This window comes from Drosophila guanche, unplaced genomic scaffold (genome assembly GCF_900245975.1).
Source record: "Drosophila guanche unplaced genomic scaffold, DGUA_6, whole genome shotgun sequence".
NCBI classification, from domain to species: domain Eukaryota; kingdom Metazoa; phylum Arthropoda; class Insecta; order Diptera; family Drosophilidae; genus Drosophila; species Drosophila guanche.
Window position 1 is genome coordinate 6891092 of NW_022995747.1, and position 13610 is coordinate 6904701.

The window sequence follows — 13610 nt, forward strand, 5'->3', positions numbered from 1 at the left end:
GAACACCATACATAGTACGAGTATAACCTCATTTGGCCTTGGATATTGCATCTTTGATTCTGCGTATCGCTCAATTGATCTTAATTAATGTTCATTTTAATTCGTACGTCTCTCTTTTTATGGTCTGATCTTTGTAATGCAGCACAAATGATACAATTTTGAGCTGGTTTCCGCTCGCATTCCTTGAAGCAATCATTGGGTGTTTTTGTGGTGAAACTTTACATAAATAATTGATACATTTTGACGCTTCTAATAATTGTCAGGCGGCACGTAACCCTTTTCATTAATGGCAGCAGCTGTGCTGAAATCCTTTAATGGAAACCACATCAAAAGGCAGACCCTAAACCGCAATCTAGTCCCTTAGTATCCTGGTCCTATAAATACCGCCTCAATCGTCAATGGAGAGCTCAGAACACTTTCGAAATGAAATCCGTGCAACGCAGCTACGAAAACTTTGCCGCTGTGCCCAGCATCGTCTTTCGACTCATGGGCTACAATGTGTTGGACGCTCCGGATGAGACGCGCACGCGGAGGCTGGTGATGTGGCTCTACCGCTGGATATGCACCTGCAGCCACGTCGTTTGCGTGGGATTCATGATATTCCGCATGTTGGAAATGACTACCATAGACAACGTCTCGCTGATCATACGCTATGCTACTCTGGTCACGTACGTCATCAATTCGGACACCAAGCACGCCACCGCCATGCAGCGAGACTCCATTCAGAGCCTCAATAGGAAACTAAGCGAGTTGTATCCGAAAAGTGCGCTGGAGAGAGCCTATTATCGGGTGAATGAACACTACTGGTCCCGATCATTTCTGGCCATGATTTTTTTCTACATTGGCTCCTCGATTATGGTCGTCATTGGTCCAATTCTGCAGTCGATTGTCGCCTATTTCACACAGCAGCAGTTTACCTATCAGCATTGCTATCCATATTTCATATACAACCCCGAACAACAGCCGATCTGGATCTATGTGGGCATCTATGCCCTGGAGTGGCTCCACAGCACCCACATGGTGGTCTCCAACATAGCCACAGATCTCTGGCTGCTGTGCTTTCAGGTTCAGATCTGCATGCACTTCAGTTGCATGATTCGTTCCTTGGAGGAGTACCAACCAAATCTGATGCACGAGCGGGCTGATAAACACTTCCTGGCGCAGATGGTGAACAAGCACGAATATCTGGTTCTGTGAGTGACATAAAGATGTACTGAAAATAATGCCAACTATCGAGTTTCTTGTTCTACATTAGACTTCAGAACGATCTTAATGGAATCTTTGGTGGGTCGCTGCTCTTGAGTCTCATTACAACCGCCGCAGTCCTGTGCACGGTCTCCGTGTACGTGCTTATACAGGGCCTAAACTTGGAGGGGATTACATATGTGGTTTTCATTGGCACTTCATGCATGCAGCTCTTCCTGGTTTGTAATCATGGTCAGCAGGTTCTCGATCTGGTAAGTCTTGCCATAGATAAGGGTTCCAACTGATGGGCTGTTCTCTTCCTAAGAGCGCAGACATTGGCCACGCCGCGTACAACCACAACTGGCACAATGCCTCGATAGCCTACAAGAAGTATCTGCTGATTATCATTATTCGCGCCCAAAAGCCAGTAGAACTGAGCGCCATGGGGTATATGCCGATATCGCGCGACACCTTCAAGCAGGCAAGTACAGTCCTGAAGATATTTGAGAGCCTCTTTCCATTCCATTCCATATCTGTTTCAGATGATGAGCGTGACTTACCGCGGCCTTGCCATGATACGTCAAATGATTGAGTAGAAAAGAGTGCACATATTCTTTAAACATTAAGCAGCTTTAATCGCACTACATACTATAGAAATATCCAGTCACTCAGCCTCACTTGGGATCTGTGGGCAACTTGAAGCCCACCAGATCGGCTGTATCCTTCACAGTACGCTCTCCTCGACCATGGAACTCGTGGTACAGCTCAGTATAGTTGCGCAGGCTGCTCAAGTAAGTGAGATATGTTTGGCCCAAGAAGACCGCCTCGTTGCGTGCCTTGCAGTGCTGCTGGTCCGTCGTCTCGTACTTCTTGTATTGCGCCAGTATGTAGCGGGCGGCCAAGGAGTCCTTAATGCAGCCATTTGGCGACGCCTTGCGTAGCTCGTGCAGCAGGGAGCGTAGCACTTTGGTTCCCGACATCCTGCTACAAAGATATATAGTTTAATTTGATAAAAACAAAAAAATCAAATTTATTACGTGATTGTGATGTTTATCGAAAATGTAAGAGTTATCGCAGCCGCACAGCTGTTCCTTCCATCTCAATGCGATAGATCGATGGCTATCGCACCGGAATCAGCTGTTTTTCATTCGGTAATAATTTAATTGTTGAAATGCTCCTCAGTACCCCCTCAAAACATGAATACCTATAGCACAGGTAATAATAAACATAATCTGCCTGACAAAGTGTGTCGTAAACTGATTTTTGGGTACCAACATCAACCATAGTCGATATTGCTTTAATGATATTTATAACTGTACTCCCTAGAACCAATCGACTAGATTCTGCATATTAGATGTCTCCATTGTTTGGTCCTTCTTGGAAAAACAATTTATTTATCAATTTCTTATTTAGCAGTTAACCGAACTTGTCCCATGTCCGCGTTGCGTTTACTTCCTGGGCTTGCCAACAGCAGGCTTCTGTCCAGGCTTCTTGCCAGCAGCGCCCTTAGCGCCAGCGGCTCCCTTGGGTCCGGTGGATTTGGCACCGGCCTTGCCGGCTCCTGGCTTCGTGGGCTTGCCAGTGGGCTTCTTCTTCTGCTCCACCTTGGGGGCCTTGACTGGCTTCACCAATGCCTCGCGCTGGCTCTTCAGGGCCTTGACGATCTTCTGCTCCTCGATGAGGAAGGCGCGAACGATGCGCTCGCGCAGGCAGCCGTGACAGAGAACGCCTCCGTAGGTGCGGGCGACGGTCTTCAAGCGCTTGGACATGCGTGGGCGCTCGCTGGGGCGAGAGGGGGTGATGCCCTTAAGCTTCTCCTTGCACTGGCCGCAACGGGGCACAGTCTTGTTCTTCTTCACATACTGGTACACCAGGCGACCGCCAGGAGTGCGCACACTGAAATAATAAGCATGAAATATTATTATTCAGCTTCAATGTGGTTATGTTGTGATACTAACATGCGCCTCTTGTTGGAGCGGGTGTTGTACGACAGGCGTCTTCTCAGCGTCAGGCGTTGGACCATGTTGTTGTTGTTTCTGCTGCAGACCAGAAGATTGCGTGGAGAGTGTATGCAAAAGCAGATAAATACATTATTAGTTTTTTGTGTCACTACTCGGGGGGCAGATGTGCAACTGGTTGAGGTTGATTATTTCATGCAGCTATTGCCAATTTGCGAATATTCTTTGAAAAATTTGTTAAAAGACACGTGCGTACCTTTGAGAGACAAGAAAGAAAGAAAGGTGGCAACACTGCGAACCTGGGACTTGAAGTTGGGTGCGCTGCTATCGACTAGTGCTGGAGAATCATCCAACGACATCGATGTTTCTCCATTGTGTCGATAGTTGGTTTTGTTGTGGTGCAAAAATTGTTATCAAACCGCAACAGAGATAACACATTTTATAGAGGCAAATATGAGCAAAGTAAGCAACAGTAAGTAGATATATAGTACTTAAACTACCTACTAATGAAAGCAATAAACACGCTGTAGTCATGCGTCTGGCGCTGTTGCAGCTGAAGGGCTCCAAGGACAAAACGGTCAACGTGCAAAATGCCGTAAGCAAAATAGAAGCCGTCGTCAAGGAGCACCAGCCCCGCCTGATCACGCTGCCCGAGTGCTTCAACGCTCCGTATGGCACCAAGTACTTTCGCGAGTACTCCGAAACCATTCCGGATGGCTACACCTCGCAGCAGCTCTCGAATCTCGCCAAGAAACATCAGGTGTACATTGTGGGTGGCACCATACCGGAGCTGGGAGAGAACGATGCCATCTACAATACGTGCACGGTGTGGGCGCCTAGCGGGGATCTGATAGCCAAGCATCGGAAGATGCATCTCTTCGACATCGATGTGAAGGGCGGCATTCGCTTCAAGGAGTCGGAGACGCTCTCGGCGGGCAATGACTTCACCACCATCGATGTGGACGGACACAAGATTGGCATTGGCATCTGCTATGACATTCGCTTCGAGGAGATGGCGCGTCTCTATCGGAACGAAGGCTGTGAGATGATCATCTATCCGGCCGCCTTCAATATGACCACTGGACCCCTGCACTGGGAGCTGCTTCAGCGTTCCCGAGCCAATGACAATCAACTCTTTGTGGTAACCACATCCCCGGCTAGAGATTCGAGTGCTGAATATGTGGCCTATGGCCATTCGATGATTGTTGACCCTTGGGCCAAGATCCAAAAGAGTGCCGGCGACGGGGAGGAGACTGTGGTGGCCGACATTGACTTCTCGCTGGTGGAGCAAGTGCGTCAGCAGATTCCCGTGTTCAGTCAGCGTCGACTGGATCTGTATGCCACCGCAAGGCATGGCCAATAATGCATTTAATATTTGTTGATTGTTATTGTATATAAAATTGAATAGAACTTAAATATTTTTCACATTAATTTCTTACGATTCACTAACAAATTATTGCTTTTGGTCCGACTGTTGAGCACTGTCGGCCGGAGGAGCCTCCGCTGAAGCTGAACGCACATAATGGGGTCGCTGGGCTTGGTCGAACAAAGCGCGTATGGCCTCATCGGTGGCCATCAGTGGCTGACTAATGAATTCCAATGCCTAAAGGTACGTTTCGGATAATAATTAGCAATAGATTTTTATGATCAAATGCAAGACCTACCCGAACTGCATAGTTTTCCGCCTCACAGAGCGGACTCGTGCTGGCGCTGGAAAGCTTGAGCGTCTCCTCGGGAATGCCCACTCCCGTGTGGAGCACCATTCGCTGTAGAATATTCAGATTCTCGGCACTCAGACTAATCACATCGGTAGCGGGCAGATTGAGGTAACGAATTTTGGCCAAAAACTTCAGTTGCTTCAGCATGTCCAGCTGGATCTCGCGTATCTGGTGTGTGGCATGCAGCAATTGCTTGGTGGACTCGTTCAGCATCTGATTCTTCTGCGTGAGATCGGCCTTCCAGCGTGCCAGCTCTTCGACCATAACACTACTGGCCAGAAACTTGGAGCGCCACACCTCGCATTGCCCTGCGAGAAACTCAATTTGTTCGGTGTGCGTGGTCAGATTGTTTGCTGTGTCCAGCAGGGCTCGAGCCAGCTGCAGCTTGTCTTCGGTCAGCAGATTGACGCGAGTCTGCAGATCCTCACCCACAGACGCCACCAGCAGATTCTTCAGTTCGCTGTTGACCTGCGTTTGGAATTTGTATTGGGCCTGGAAGTAGTCACGTTCCTCCCTCATTTTCGAGAGCTGCTCCTTCAGGTTGTCCAACTCCTCGCTGCTGGCATCTTTATTGTCTTTCGCTTTGGGCTCAGTGTCCAGTTCTTGGGTGCGCAGCGTGGACACTTGATCCACGAGCACACCGATGTCCAGGTTGTTTTTGTCTTGATGAATTTTATGCTTCGTCGCTGGTGCAGCAGTCATGGGGTTCACAGCACCCGGATATGGCTCATAAGGCACGAATTTCGGTGGTTTAGTCTTTTTGTGTTCTGGCAGGGGTTCGTGGTGCGGATGGACTAGCCGCGGCTTCAGCTGCACCAGCTCTCCCTTGGGCAGGGCCGGGGCCAGGCTTCGGGTAACGATTTCGGGGCGTCTATAGAGCGTATGCAGGCCCGGCAGCGGCAAATGGGAGGCATGTCCACTGCCTGAGGATGTTTTCCTACCCATCGAAGCCTCCTGGGCAACTGTGCTGTCCTTTCGCGACAACTGTGGTCGCCTGACCTTAATGTCCACATCAGAGCTTGTTGCATTTTCCACTTTTGTTGGTGCGGTCAGTTCTGGCTGCTCCATCCCGTCCCCGCTGGTGCGGCAGTCCGGGGTCTTCTCGGCATGGATAACTGTGTTCTCCGCATTCATTTATTGGCGATTTTGGCAGTGCCCCTCCCTGTATTGGCTAGAATATTAGGAATTTTTGCCAGCAAAACAAAATCGAACAATAACAATGGCAGAGTGGCCAGCGCGTCTCAAAATTTGAACGGGTGTTAAAGGAGGGTGGCCGTTTACGCTATAGTTTTTCGGTAAATTTCATCGATTACTCCGCGGTCACACTGGTTTCAACAAAAACAAATAAATAAAATAAAAAATAAAACGCAAATCGAACGGCTGCTCTGCGTGCCAAAGTGTCTTATCTGGAGTTCCTACCAAGTAGCAGCGATTGGGATTGGGTAACATCACATCCCATCCGCTAGCATGTCCGAAGTGGAGTCCGAGCTGCTTAGAAAAGTCAATGAGAAAATCGATCTGATTGAGCCCACAACCGGAAAACTATTTTTCGAGCACAAAACAGAGCTGGTTTTCTGTAGGCCGCACCTGATGCCACTGAAGACGCAGGCGCTGGAACGGCTGGAGGAAATGCATCGCGAAACTGCGCGACAATTGCAAAAGAAGCGAAACAACAAGAACATCACCGAGCCCCACAAGGAATAGTCCCCGTCATAAGAGCGAGCGGCCCGAAATGAATTAGTACTTATATTTAGTCATTAATCACAGCACACACGAACACACACCACACACGCACTCACTGAAAGCACAAATTTGTTGTTGATTTTGTTATCATGGCCTATCTGCTGACATTCGGCATTATTGCGGCCCTTTTTTTGGCCAGCATCTCGCTGTATCGCTATGGCAACATACCACGTCAGCACATCCTGGTCACTCTGTCAGTGCTGACCGCCTGGTGTTTCTCGTTTCTGATTGTCTTCACCATACCGCTGGACGTGACTTCGGTAATTATTGGACATATGACCTACCCATATGGTTGATAACAACTCACAATTGCAGACACTCTACCGGCAATGCCTGGCGGAACACAAGCTGGCACTGGACGCAGCAGACAATACCAGCACGACGTCGCCGGCCAATGTAACCCCACCGCCCGAATGCCAGGAACCATGGGGAATGGTGCCCGAGTCGGTGTACCCCAATTTGTGGCGCATCATCTACTGGAGTTCGCAGTTCCTCACCTGGTTGATTATGCCATTGATGCAGTCGTACCTTAAGGCAGGCGATTTTACCATCAAAGGCAAACTGAAGTCGGCGCTCATCGAGAATGCCATCTACTATGGCTCCTATTTGTTCATCTGCGGAGTGCTGCTCATCTACATTGCAGTCAAGGGCGTGCCCCTGGACTGGCAGAAGCTAAAGGCAATTGCCTCGTCGGCTTCGAATACCTGGGGCCTGTTCCTGCTAATCCTGTTGCTGGGCTACGCCCTGGTGGAGGTGCCACGATCGCTGTGGAACAACGCCAAGCCGGGATTCACCTTGCAATACGCTTACTTCAAAGCAGCCAAACTCAGCACGGACAAGGCGGAGGCCGAGGAGCATGTTGATGACATACTAGAGTCGCTGCAGTGCATCAGTCGGGTGGTGCCCAACAACCATGAGCTGCGCCCTTGCGTGGAGACCATCATGCGAAAGGTTCCAATCGAGTTGCAGGAGCGGGCCAGCAGGAATTTCTCCCGCACTGGAGGCAGCGGCATGGGAGCGACTAGCTCCACCATTTTGCCCTCGGAAAAGGCGCTGGTTCGCATCCACAAGCAGGTGATCAAATCCCTTCAGACGCTGCAGCGCACTGAGGCGCTGTGGAGTGTGCAGGTGAAGACAGTCCTGCACCTGGAGGATGTGGACAGGAACATACACTCAGCCGAGCGGCGCTTCAAGTCGGAATTTCCGCGACAACGCACACAGCTGGAGAGGATATGCTACAGTGCCACATTGCAGTGGTATTGGGAGTGTCTACTGAAGGCGCCGTTCCTCAAGACTCTCTGTGTGGTCACGGCTACCATGTCCGCCATGGTGGTGTGGAGTGAACTAACCTTCTTCAGCCGCAAGCCAGTGCTCTCCATATTCGCCAATGTAATATATTTGGCGAAGGAAAGCTACGATTTCTTTACCATTGAAGTATTCTCCATGGTGGTTCTGTGCTACTTCTTCTACTGCACCTACTCCACCATTCTACGCATTCGCTTCCTGAATCTGTACTACCTGGCGCCCCACCATCAGACTAATGAGCACAGTCTCATCTTCAGTGGCATGCTCCTGTGTCGCCTTACGCCGCCAATGTGTCTCAATTTTCTGGGCCTAATACACATGGATTCTCACATTATACCAGAGGTGAGTGCGGGATGTCCATTTAAATGAGGAAAACTTTAATTTTTGATTGATTTTCGTGACAGCGAATGATGGAAACATATTACACTCGAATCATGGGGCACATGGACGTCATTGGCATCATCTCGAACGGCTTCAACATCTACTTTCCCATGTGCATGCTGGCCTTCTGTCTCTCCACGTGGTTCAGCCTGGGCAGTCGGGCGCTGAACGCGTTGGGCTTTCAGCAGTTCCTGCAGAACGAAACAATTGCCACGGAGCTGGTGCAGGAGGGCAAGGATCTGATTGCACGCGAAAAGCGAAGGCGACAGCGCGCCGAGGAGGCCATGGCCAGGCGCCGTGACTTCAATCGACCCGATCCGACCGTGGCCAGTAATGATTACATGAATAAGTATCGGGCAGGTGCGGGAGCTCTGGCCAGCAGTCGCACCCCAGCCGACGGACTATTGCGCGACGGTGACGGCAGCTTTGACTATGCTGCCGTGGCCTCATCCTCAGCACTGGGCGTGCCCCGTTCCCTGTCGGAGGAGATCAATGACCGCTTTGGCGTGAGCACCCAAGTGGGATTCAGGGGCACCAATGACTTGGATCAGGACTACGAGGCGGAGCACGAACGACGCATTGTGGGGCCCCCGCCACGAGGTCTCTTCGATGATGTTTAGGCAAAGCAATGGCTTAATTTAATTTAATGTATCTCAATGTCTGCAATGTTCCATAAATAGTTTCGTTGACGCTTAAGTATTGTCTGCTTCCCCCGTCTACCCAAGGGTAGAGCGGTAACATAAAACCTCAAAAACAAAAAAAAAGTATTGTCTGCCGCTGCTGTTCCTCTCACTGGCACTGCACCATGCACGCCATTTAATAAATTAAAGGCTAAAAACAAATTATATTATTGCTATAAAACCGCAGCAATTCGCGAAGATTTACGTTTACTTTTTATGTTGTCGATATTTCGGAGTAGTTGTCATCTTCGCTTTTCTGTGAGCTGCTCTCCTGTTCTGGTTTCGTTTCCGAGGGCGATAGCTTTGATTTCTTTTGTAGACTTGATATGGGATGTGGAGTGATACGCTTGCGACCGCGCATATAGGCAGCTCGCGAGGTCGAAGGAGTCTGCAAATATGCATACCCAAGCCGAATTTTCAAGAAAAGTTGTCAGGAAGGAGTTATTTTTCACGTCTCCCAGATCTGTGCGTCAAACAAAAAGTAATAAAAAACCGACAGTTTTATGCGCCAGATTTATTATTTATGTATTTTTTATGTGTTTCTAACAATTGAAGCAATAATGTCACAGGTTTTTGACAGCAAATGCAATCCGAAAATAAAAGAAAAGTGTTAAAAATAAGAGTATGTGTCTGAAGCAGAGTCAATGTAAAGTAAAAGAAAAGAGAATGTTTTTGGGCTTGAGTAGGTGTGAGGTGTAAAGTGTGAGGTGTGATGGTTAGACCCAACCAGAGTAGCGCTTGTGTAACATTTTAGTGTAAAATCAGGCGAGGCATCAAGTGTGCAACAAGAGCAGCAAGTTATTTGTGTTGCATTCGAATTAATTGATCGATATGATGTGTGTGCATTGCTTGATATGATTATGTGTAAATTCCGGCGGTGAGTGCAAAGTGTGTGATTGAAGCGGACTTATTCATCGCCGCCACCCTCCTCGTCTTCGTCGAATTCGCCCTCTTCGTCTGCAGTAGCCTCCTGGTACTGTTGATACTCCGACACGAGATCGTTCATGTTGCTCTCCGCTTCGGTGAACTCCATTTCGTCCATGCCCTCGCCAGTGTACCAATGCAAGAAGGCCTTGCGGCGGAACATGGCTGTAAATTGCTCGGAGACGCGCTTGAACAGCTCCTGGATGGCCGTTGAGTTGCCAATGAATGTGGCAGACATCTTGAGACCGCGAGGCGGTATATCGCACACAGCCGTCTTGCAGTTATTGGGTATCCACTCGACGAAGAAGCTGCTGTTTTTGTTCTGAATATTCAGCATTTGCTCGTCCACCTCCTTCATGGACATGCGACCGCGGAAGATGGCGGCCACTGTAAGGTAGCGACCGTGACGAGGATCGCAGGCGGCCATCATGTTCTTGGCGTCGAACATCTGCTGTGTGAGCTCTGGCACGGTGAGGGCGCGGTACTGTTGCGATCCTCTCGAGGTCAACGGAGCAAAGCCCGGCATGAAGAAGTGCAGCCGGGGGAAGGGCACCATGTTCACTGCCAGCTTGCGCAGATCGGCATTCAACTGGCCGGGGAAGCGCAGACATGTGGTCACCCCGGACATGGTGGCCGACACCAAGTGATTCAGATCTCCGTAGGTGGGGGTCGTTAGCTTCAAGGTGCGAAAGCAGATGTCGTACAGCGCCTCGTTGTCGATGCAGTAAGTCTCATCGGTGTTCTCCACGAGCTGATGCACACTTAGGGTGGCATTGTAGGGCTCCACCACAGTGTCGGACACTTTGGGGGATGGCACCACCGAGAATGTGTTCATAATACGGTCGGGATACTCCTCGCGAATCTTGGAGATCAGCAGCGTACCCATGCCGGAGCCGGTGCCTCCCCCCAGCGAGTGAGTCAGCTGAAAACCCTGTAGGGGAATTGGTTTTATTTATCTGACTTTACCCAGCCCCCGAGGGGCATTTTACTTACCTGCAGACAGTCACAGCCCTCAGACTCCTTGCGCACCACATCCAGCACCGAGTCCACCAGCTCAGCTCCTTCCGTGTAGTGTCCCTTGGCCCAGTTGTTGCCCGCCCCAGACTGACCAAAGACAAAGTTGTCGGGGCGAAAGATCTGGCCAAATGCCCCTGAGCGCACCGAGTCCATGGTGCCGGGCTCCAGATCCACGAGAATTGCACGAGGCACATACTTCGCTCCTGTTGCCTCGTTGTAGTAGACATTGATTCGCTCTAGCTGCAAATCACTGTCGCCGTAGTACGTGCCTGTCGCGTCGATGCAATGCTCGTCTGAGATAACCTCCCAAAACTTTCCCCCAATCTGGTTGCCGCACTGGCCCGCCTGGATGTGTACAATTTCGCGCATTTTAGTTTCGAATTAACAAACAATTGACAGCACAAAAAAAAAAAAAGGAAATCAAAATCAATTTCAGACAAAATATTTATCAACTTTTTTTGAATACGACCAGCGACCGAATAAATTTTTGTGTGTACAATTTTCAACGTGTGTTGTCACTGACGGAAACGTACACTGAATGAGACTAAAGCCTAGGGGGAGCCCAGAAATTGGACTGCTCGACTACTTTGTTCACACATTCACGAAATTGATTGGCAAAAGGATTTGAGTAATATTTTTTAATAATACTTTGATTTCACAGTTACAATTTGTATGTTTGTTTGAGATGTATGAAGTGTGAGGGCGAGTTGGTGACGTGGCCAAAAGAGGCCACATCCTCGCCCTCGTAGGTGATGTGATTGATATTGGCATGATTTGTCGGAGGTTACTCCATTGTATATGGTTTATATGGTGGTTCGCGTAACAACCAACGATTAAATGCGGCGGTTGGGTCTCTCTCTACATGATTGCAACTACGTTTTGGCGGTCCCTTTCTTGGGGGGGTTTGAGCTTTCCTTTGGCATTAGTTCCTACTCCAGGCCTCAAATGGATGCGCGATGCAGGCACTGTGTGCTTTGTATAATGTCTGTGGGCTGAAAGTCCGGGTCGATGAACTGTTCGTGGTTCAGGCAGCGCGTTCCGCCCATGCAGGTGCAGGAGCAGAGCGAGGCTGTTTCATCGTTCTCGGTTGTATAGTTGTGCTCCAACAGTTTGCCGTTCATGTTGTATGTGGTCTCGTCGTCGAAGGTAACTGGCTGCGCATTGCCCGCCAAGTTTTGAGCATCCTGCTCATCCCGTTTCGCATCTTCCGCTTGCCTGAAACACACAAAACACATAAGTTTGATTGGCTCCACTTGGAGAACACGCCTTACATGGTCATGAAACGCAAGACGAGCAGATTAATGCTGGCTGCAACCACGGCCAGGCCGAAGAGAATGAATACCAAGCTCAAGGCAACATATCCCGGCTTGTTGGTCAGAGCCTGATCGTTCTGCAGTGCCACATAGTCGCCAAATCCGATTGTGGTCAATGTTACAAAGCAATAGTAAAAGCTGTCGAAGTAGCTCCAGCCCTCGTATCGCGAGAATACAGCTGCTCCCGTGGTAATGATGGCAGACGAGAGCATTCCGGTGGCCAGCATAAGATTCATCTCGGTGGCTTCTGTGCATCGGGCGCCACTTGCCCGCTTGGCCCGTCGTATAATGACCGATGCGAACTTATTCAGACGTTCACCAATCGACTGGAACATGACCAGTCCCAAAGGTATCCCCACCTGTTCAGGGAAAGCTTGTTTAATTACGAATGAGCAAGTGTACGGCTGTGACGACTCACCATTGCATACCCCATGCAAAATGCCTTTCCCGGAATGGTGACTGGCGTAGAATGACCGTATCCTAAGGAAAACAAAGATTAATGTATTCCTACTGCATATGCATTTTAGATAATCACCTATCATGGCCAGGACAACGGTGCTGAAGTAAAAGGCGCCAGCAAACTTCCATTGCGGTCCTGCTTTGTGCGGCTTGTTCTCGATAATCACGATCTCCATCACACGAAAGTCCTCGTCACTTACATTGTACTTTTTCACAAAATTGTTCTTTACGGCTGGAAAACATAGATATATTAGTATTAGATATAAGTTTTCAATGAGGGTGGAGGAAGCGTCTGTAAATACCTTGCAGGAACTCCCAACGCTTTGCTTCCGTTGGCGATTCCAGCGAATCGAAAACAGCGGCTCCGATCAACAAGTACGTGAAGGTGCATACCACCAGCGACAAGGTTCTCACATTCTGACGCTTCATGATGCAATCAGGAATAAACTCAAAGGCCGAATCTCGATACAATTCAATTAGCATTAATGTTGCGTCCGCTGTTTTCGTTGCAGCTGCACAAAATCGATAATTGCCAGGCTAAACAAGCCCAGATCCCACAAATTTGTTGCGCGCGCTTCAGGCGGCAGTATTACGCTGTGCGGGTCGTAATATTGGCCATATCTATCAGCAAATTGAAACTTTAAACAACAATTTCTGCCCACGAGGGGCAATTTTCATCTTATTTGAATACCGTTATTACAAGAACAAATGTGAGGATTCCTTATGACTATCGGGGATAGCCGATAGCAGTTCAACAACACTCGTTTCGCGACACCCTGGCAACTCCTCGTCGACTGTCCATCTCTAATGATTTTTTATATAAAAAAACACTCAACTTTAACATGTTAAGCAATCATTTCTGCCCACGAATTGCAATTTTCATTTCAATTAATTGTTATTGCAAAAACAAACGTGATGATTCCGGAT

At 49.0% G+C, this 13610-nt stretch overlaps 9 protein-coding genes across 10 annotated transcripts; 4 read left to right on the forward strand and 5 right to left on the reverse strand.

Moving 5' to 3' along the window:
• The first annotated feature begins 379 nt into the window (after window positions 1-379).
• On the forward strand, window positions 380-1862 carry LOC117583773 (odorant receptor 85f). The gene is made up of 4 exons (XM_034272326.1): window positions 380-1193; window positions 1256-1457; window positions 1511-1666; window positions 1728-1862. Exons 1-4 carry the CDS (start codon window positions 424-426, stop codon window positions 1779-1781), a joined length of 1182 nt encoding a protein of 393 aa, XP_034128217.1. The 5' UTR covers window positions 380-423; the 3' UTR covers window positions 1782-1862.
• Window positions 1795-2261, reverse strand: LOC117583771 (protein FMC1 homolog). The gene is made up of 2 exons (XM_034272324.1): window positions 2223-2261; window positions 1795-2169 (listed from the first exon to the last, which is right to left on the reverse strand). The coding sequence occupies exon 2, from the start codon at window positions 2163-2165 to the stop codon at window positions 1860-1862; it is 306 nt and encodes a 101-aa protein (XP_034128215.1). The 5' UTR covers window positions 2166-2169; window positions 2223-2261; the 3' UTR covers window positions 1795-1859.
• A 295-nt stretch (window positions 2262-2556) lies between these two features.
• LOC117583769 (60S ribosomal protein L34) lies at window positions 2557-3280 on the reverse strand. Its single transcript, XM_034272323.1, has 2 exons — window positions 3144-3280; window positions 2557-3081 (listed from the first exon to the last, which is right to left on the reverse strand). The coding sequence occupies exons 1-2, from the start codon at window positions 3206-3208 to the stop codon at window positions 2634-2636; spliced, it is 513 nt and encodes a 170-aa protein (XP_034128214.1). The 5' UTR covers window positions 3209-3280; the 3' UTR covers window positions 2557-2633.
• A 220-nt stretch (window positions 3281-3500) lies between these two features.
• LOC117583768 (omega-amidase NIT2) lies at window positions 3501-4571 on the forward strand. Of its 2 annotated transcripts, none has more exons than XM_034272321.1 (2): window positions 3501-3615; window positions 3674-4571. In XM_034272321.1, the coding sequence occupies exons 1-2, from the start codon at window positions 3597-3599 to the stop codon at window positions 4504-4506; spliced, it is 852 nt and encodes a 283-aa protein (XP_034128212.1). In that variant the 5' UTR covers window positions 3501-3596; the 3' UTR covers window positions 4507-4571. The 2 variants fall into 2 exon arrangements, with proteins under 2 accessions (XP_034128212.1, XP_034128213.1); XM_034272322.1 differs by having other exon boundaries at window positions 3589-3605.
• Window positions 4518-6079, reverse strand: LOC117583766 (golgin-45). Its single transcript, XM_034272318.1, has 2 exons — window positions 4808-6079; window positions 4518-4746 (listed from the first exon to the last, which is right to left on the reverse strand). The coding sequence occupies exons 1-2, from the start codon at window positions 5993-5995 to the stop codon at window positions 4597-4599; spliced, it is 1338 nt and encodes a 445-aa protein (XP_034128209.1). The 5' UTR covers window positions 5996-6079; the 3' UTR covers window positions 4518-4596.
• Window positions 6080-6189: 110 nt separating this feature from the next.
• On the forward strand, window positions 6190-6627 carry LOC117583772 (BBSome-interacting protein 1). Its single transcript, XM_034272325.1, has one exon. It carries the CDS (start codon window positions 6329-6331, stop codon window positions 6563-6565), a length of 237 nt encoding a protein of 78 aa, XP_034128216.1. The 5' UTR covers window positions 6190-6328; the 3' UTR covers window positions 6566-6627.
• A 34-nt stretch (window positions 6628-6661) lies between these two features.
• Window positions 6662-8979, forward strand: LOC117583764 (LMBR1 domain-containing protein 2 homolog). Its single transcript, XM_034272316.1, has 3 exons — window positions 6662-6864; window positions 6920-8251; window positions 8314-8979. The coding sequence occupies exons 1-3, from the start codon at window positions 6694-6696 to the stop codon at window positions 8908-8910; spliced, it is 2100 nt and encodes a 699-aa protein (XP_034128207.1). The 5' UTR covers window positions 6662-6693; the 3' UTR covers window positions 8911-8979.
• A 490-nt stretch (window positions 8980-9469) lies between these two features.
• LOC117583765 (tubulin beta-2 chain) lies at window positions 9470-11339 on the reverse strand. Its single transcript, XM_034272317.1, has 2 exons — window positions 10888-11339; window positions 9470-10825 (listed from the first exon to the last, which is right to left on the reverse strand). The coding sequence occupies exons 1-2, from the start codon at window positions 11278-11280 to the stop codon at window positions 9878-9880; spliced, it is 1341 nt and encodes a 446-aa protein (XP_034128208.1). The 5' UTR covers window positions 11281-11339; the 3' UTR covers window positions 9470-9877.
• A 195-nt stretch (window positions 11340-11534) lies between these two features.
• Window positions 11535-13397, reverse strand: LOC117583767 (two pore potassium channel protein sup-9). Its single transcript, XM_034272320.1, has 5 exons — window positions 12986-13397; window positions 12760-12915; window positions 12643-12704; window positions 12183-12583; window positions 11535-12126 (listed from the first exon to the last, which is right to left on the reverse strand). Exons 1-5 carry the CDS (start codon window positions 13164-13166, stop codon window positions 11853-11855), a joined length of 1074 nt encoding a protein of 357 aa, XP_034128211.1. The 5' UTR covers window positions 13167-13397; the 3' UTR covers window positions 11535-11852.
• Between the last annotated feature and the right edge of the window lie 213 nt (window positions 13398-13610).

Bases quoted from the DNA above. Each gene is read 5' to 3' on its own strand.
- LOC117583773 (XM_034272326.1), top strand. From the start codon at position 424: ATGAAATCCGTGCAACGCAGCTACGAAAACTTTGCCGCTGTGCCCAGC. The intron at 1,194-1,255 runs GTGAGTGACATA...GTTCTACATTAG, and splicing joins AAGCACGAATATCTGGTTCT to ACTTCAGAACGATCTTAATG. The intron at 1,667-1,727 runs GCAAGTACAGTC...TATCTGTTTCAG, and splicing joins CGCGCGACACCTTCAAGCAG to ATGATGAGCGTGACTTACCG.
- LOC117583771 (XM_034272324.1), bottom strand. From the start codon at position 2,165: ATGTCGGGAACCAAAGTGCTACGCTCCCTGCTGCACGAGCTACGCAAG.
- LOC117583769 (XM_034272323.1), bottom strand. From the start codon at position 3,208: ATGGTCCAACGCCTGACGCTGAGAAGACGCCTGTCGTACAACACCCGC. The intron at 3,082-3,143 runs GTTAGTATCACA...TTATTATTTCAG, and splicing joins CGCTCCAACAAGAGGCGCAT to TGTGCGCACTCCTGGCGGTC.
- LOC117583766 (XM_034272318.1), bottom strand. From the start codon at position 5,995: ATGAATGCGGAGAACACAGTTATCCATGCCGAGAAGACCCCGGACTGC. The intron at 4,747-4,807 runs GTAGGTCTTGCA...ACGTACCTTTAG, and splicing joins CGGAAAACTATGCAGTTCGG to GCATTGGAATTCATTAGTCA.
- LOC117583772 (XM_034272325.1), top strand. From the start codon at position 6,329: ATGTCCGAAGTGGAGTCCGAGCTGCTTAGAAAAGTCAATGAGAAAATC.
- LOC117583764 (XM_034272316.1), top strand. From the start codon at position 6,694: ATGGCCTATCTGCTGACATTCGGCATTATTGCGGCCCTTTTTTTGGCC. The intron at 6,865-6,919 runs GTAATTATTGGA...TCACAATTGCAG, and splicing joins TACCGCTGGACGTGACTTCG to ACACTCTACCGGCAATGCCT. The intron at 8,252-8,313 runs GTGAGTGCGGGA...TTTTCGTGACAG, and splicing joins ATTCTCACATTATACCAGAG to CGAATGATGGAAACATATTA.
- LOC117583765 (XM_034272317.1), bottom strand. From the start codon at position 11,280: ATGCGCGAAATTGTACACATCCAGGCGGGCCAGTGCGGCAACCAGATT. The intron at 10,826-10,887 runs GTAAGTAAAATG...ATTCCCCTACAG, and splicing joins AGGGCTGTGACTGTCTGCAG to GGTTTTCAGCTGACTCACTC.
- LOC117583767 (XM_034272320.1), bottom strand. From the start codon at position 13,166: ATGCTAATTGAATTGTATCGAGATTCGGCCTTTGAGTTTATTCCTGAT. The intron at 12,584-12,642 runs GTGAGTCGTCAC...TTCCCTGAACAG, and splicing joins TTTGCATGGGGTATGCAATG to GTGGGGATACCTTTGGGACT. The intron at 12,127-12,182 runs GTAAGGCGTGTT...TGTGTGTTTCAG, and splicing joins GTCTTGCGTTTCATGACCAT to GCAAGCGGAAGATGCGAAAC.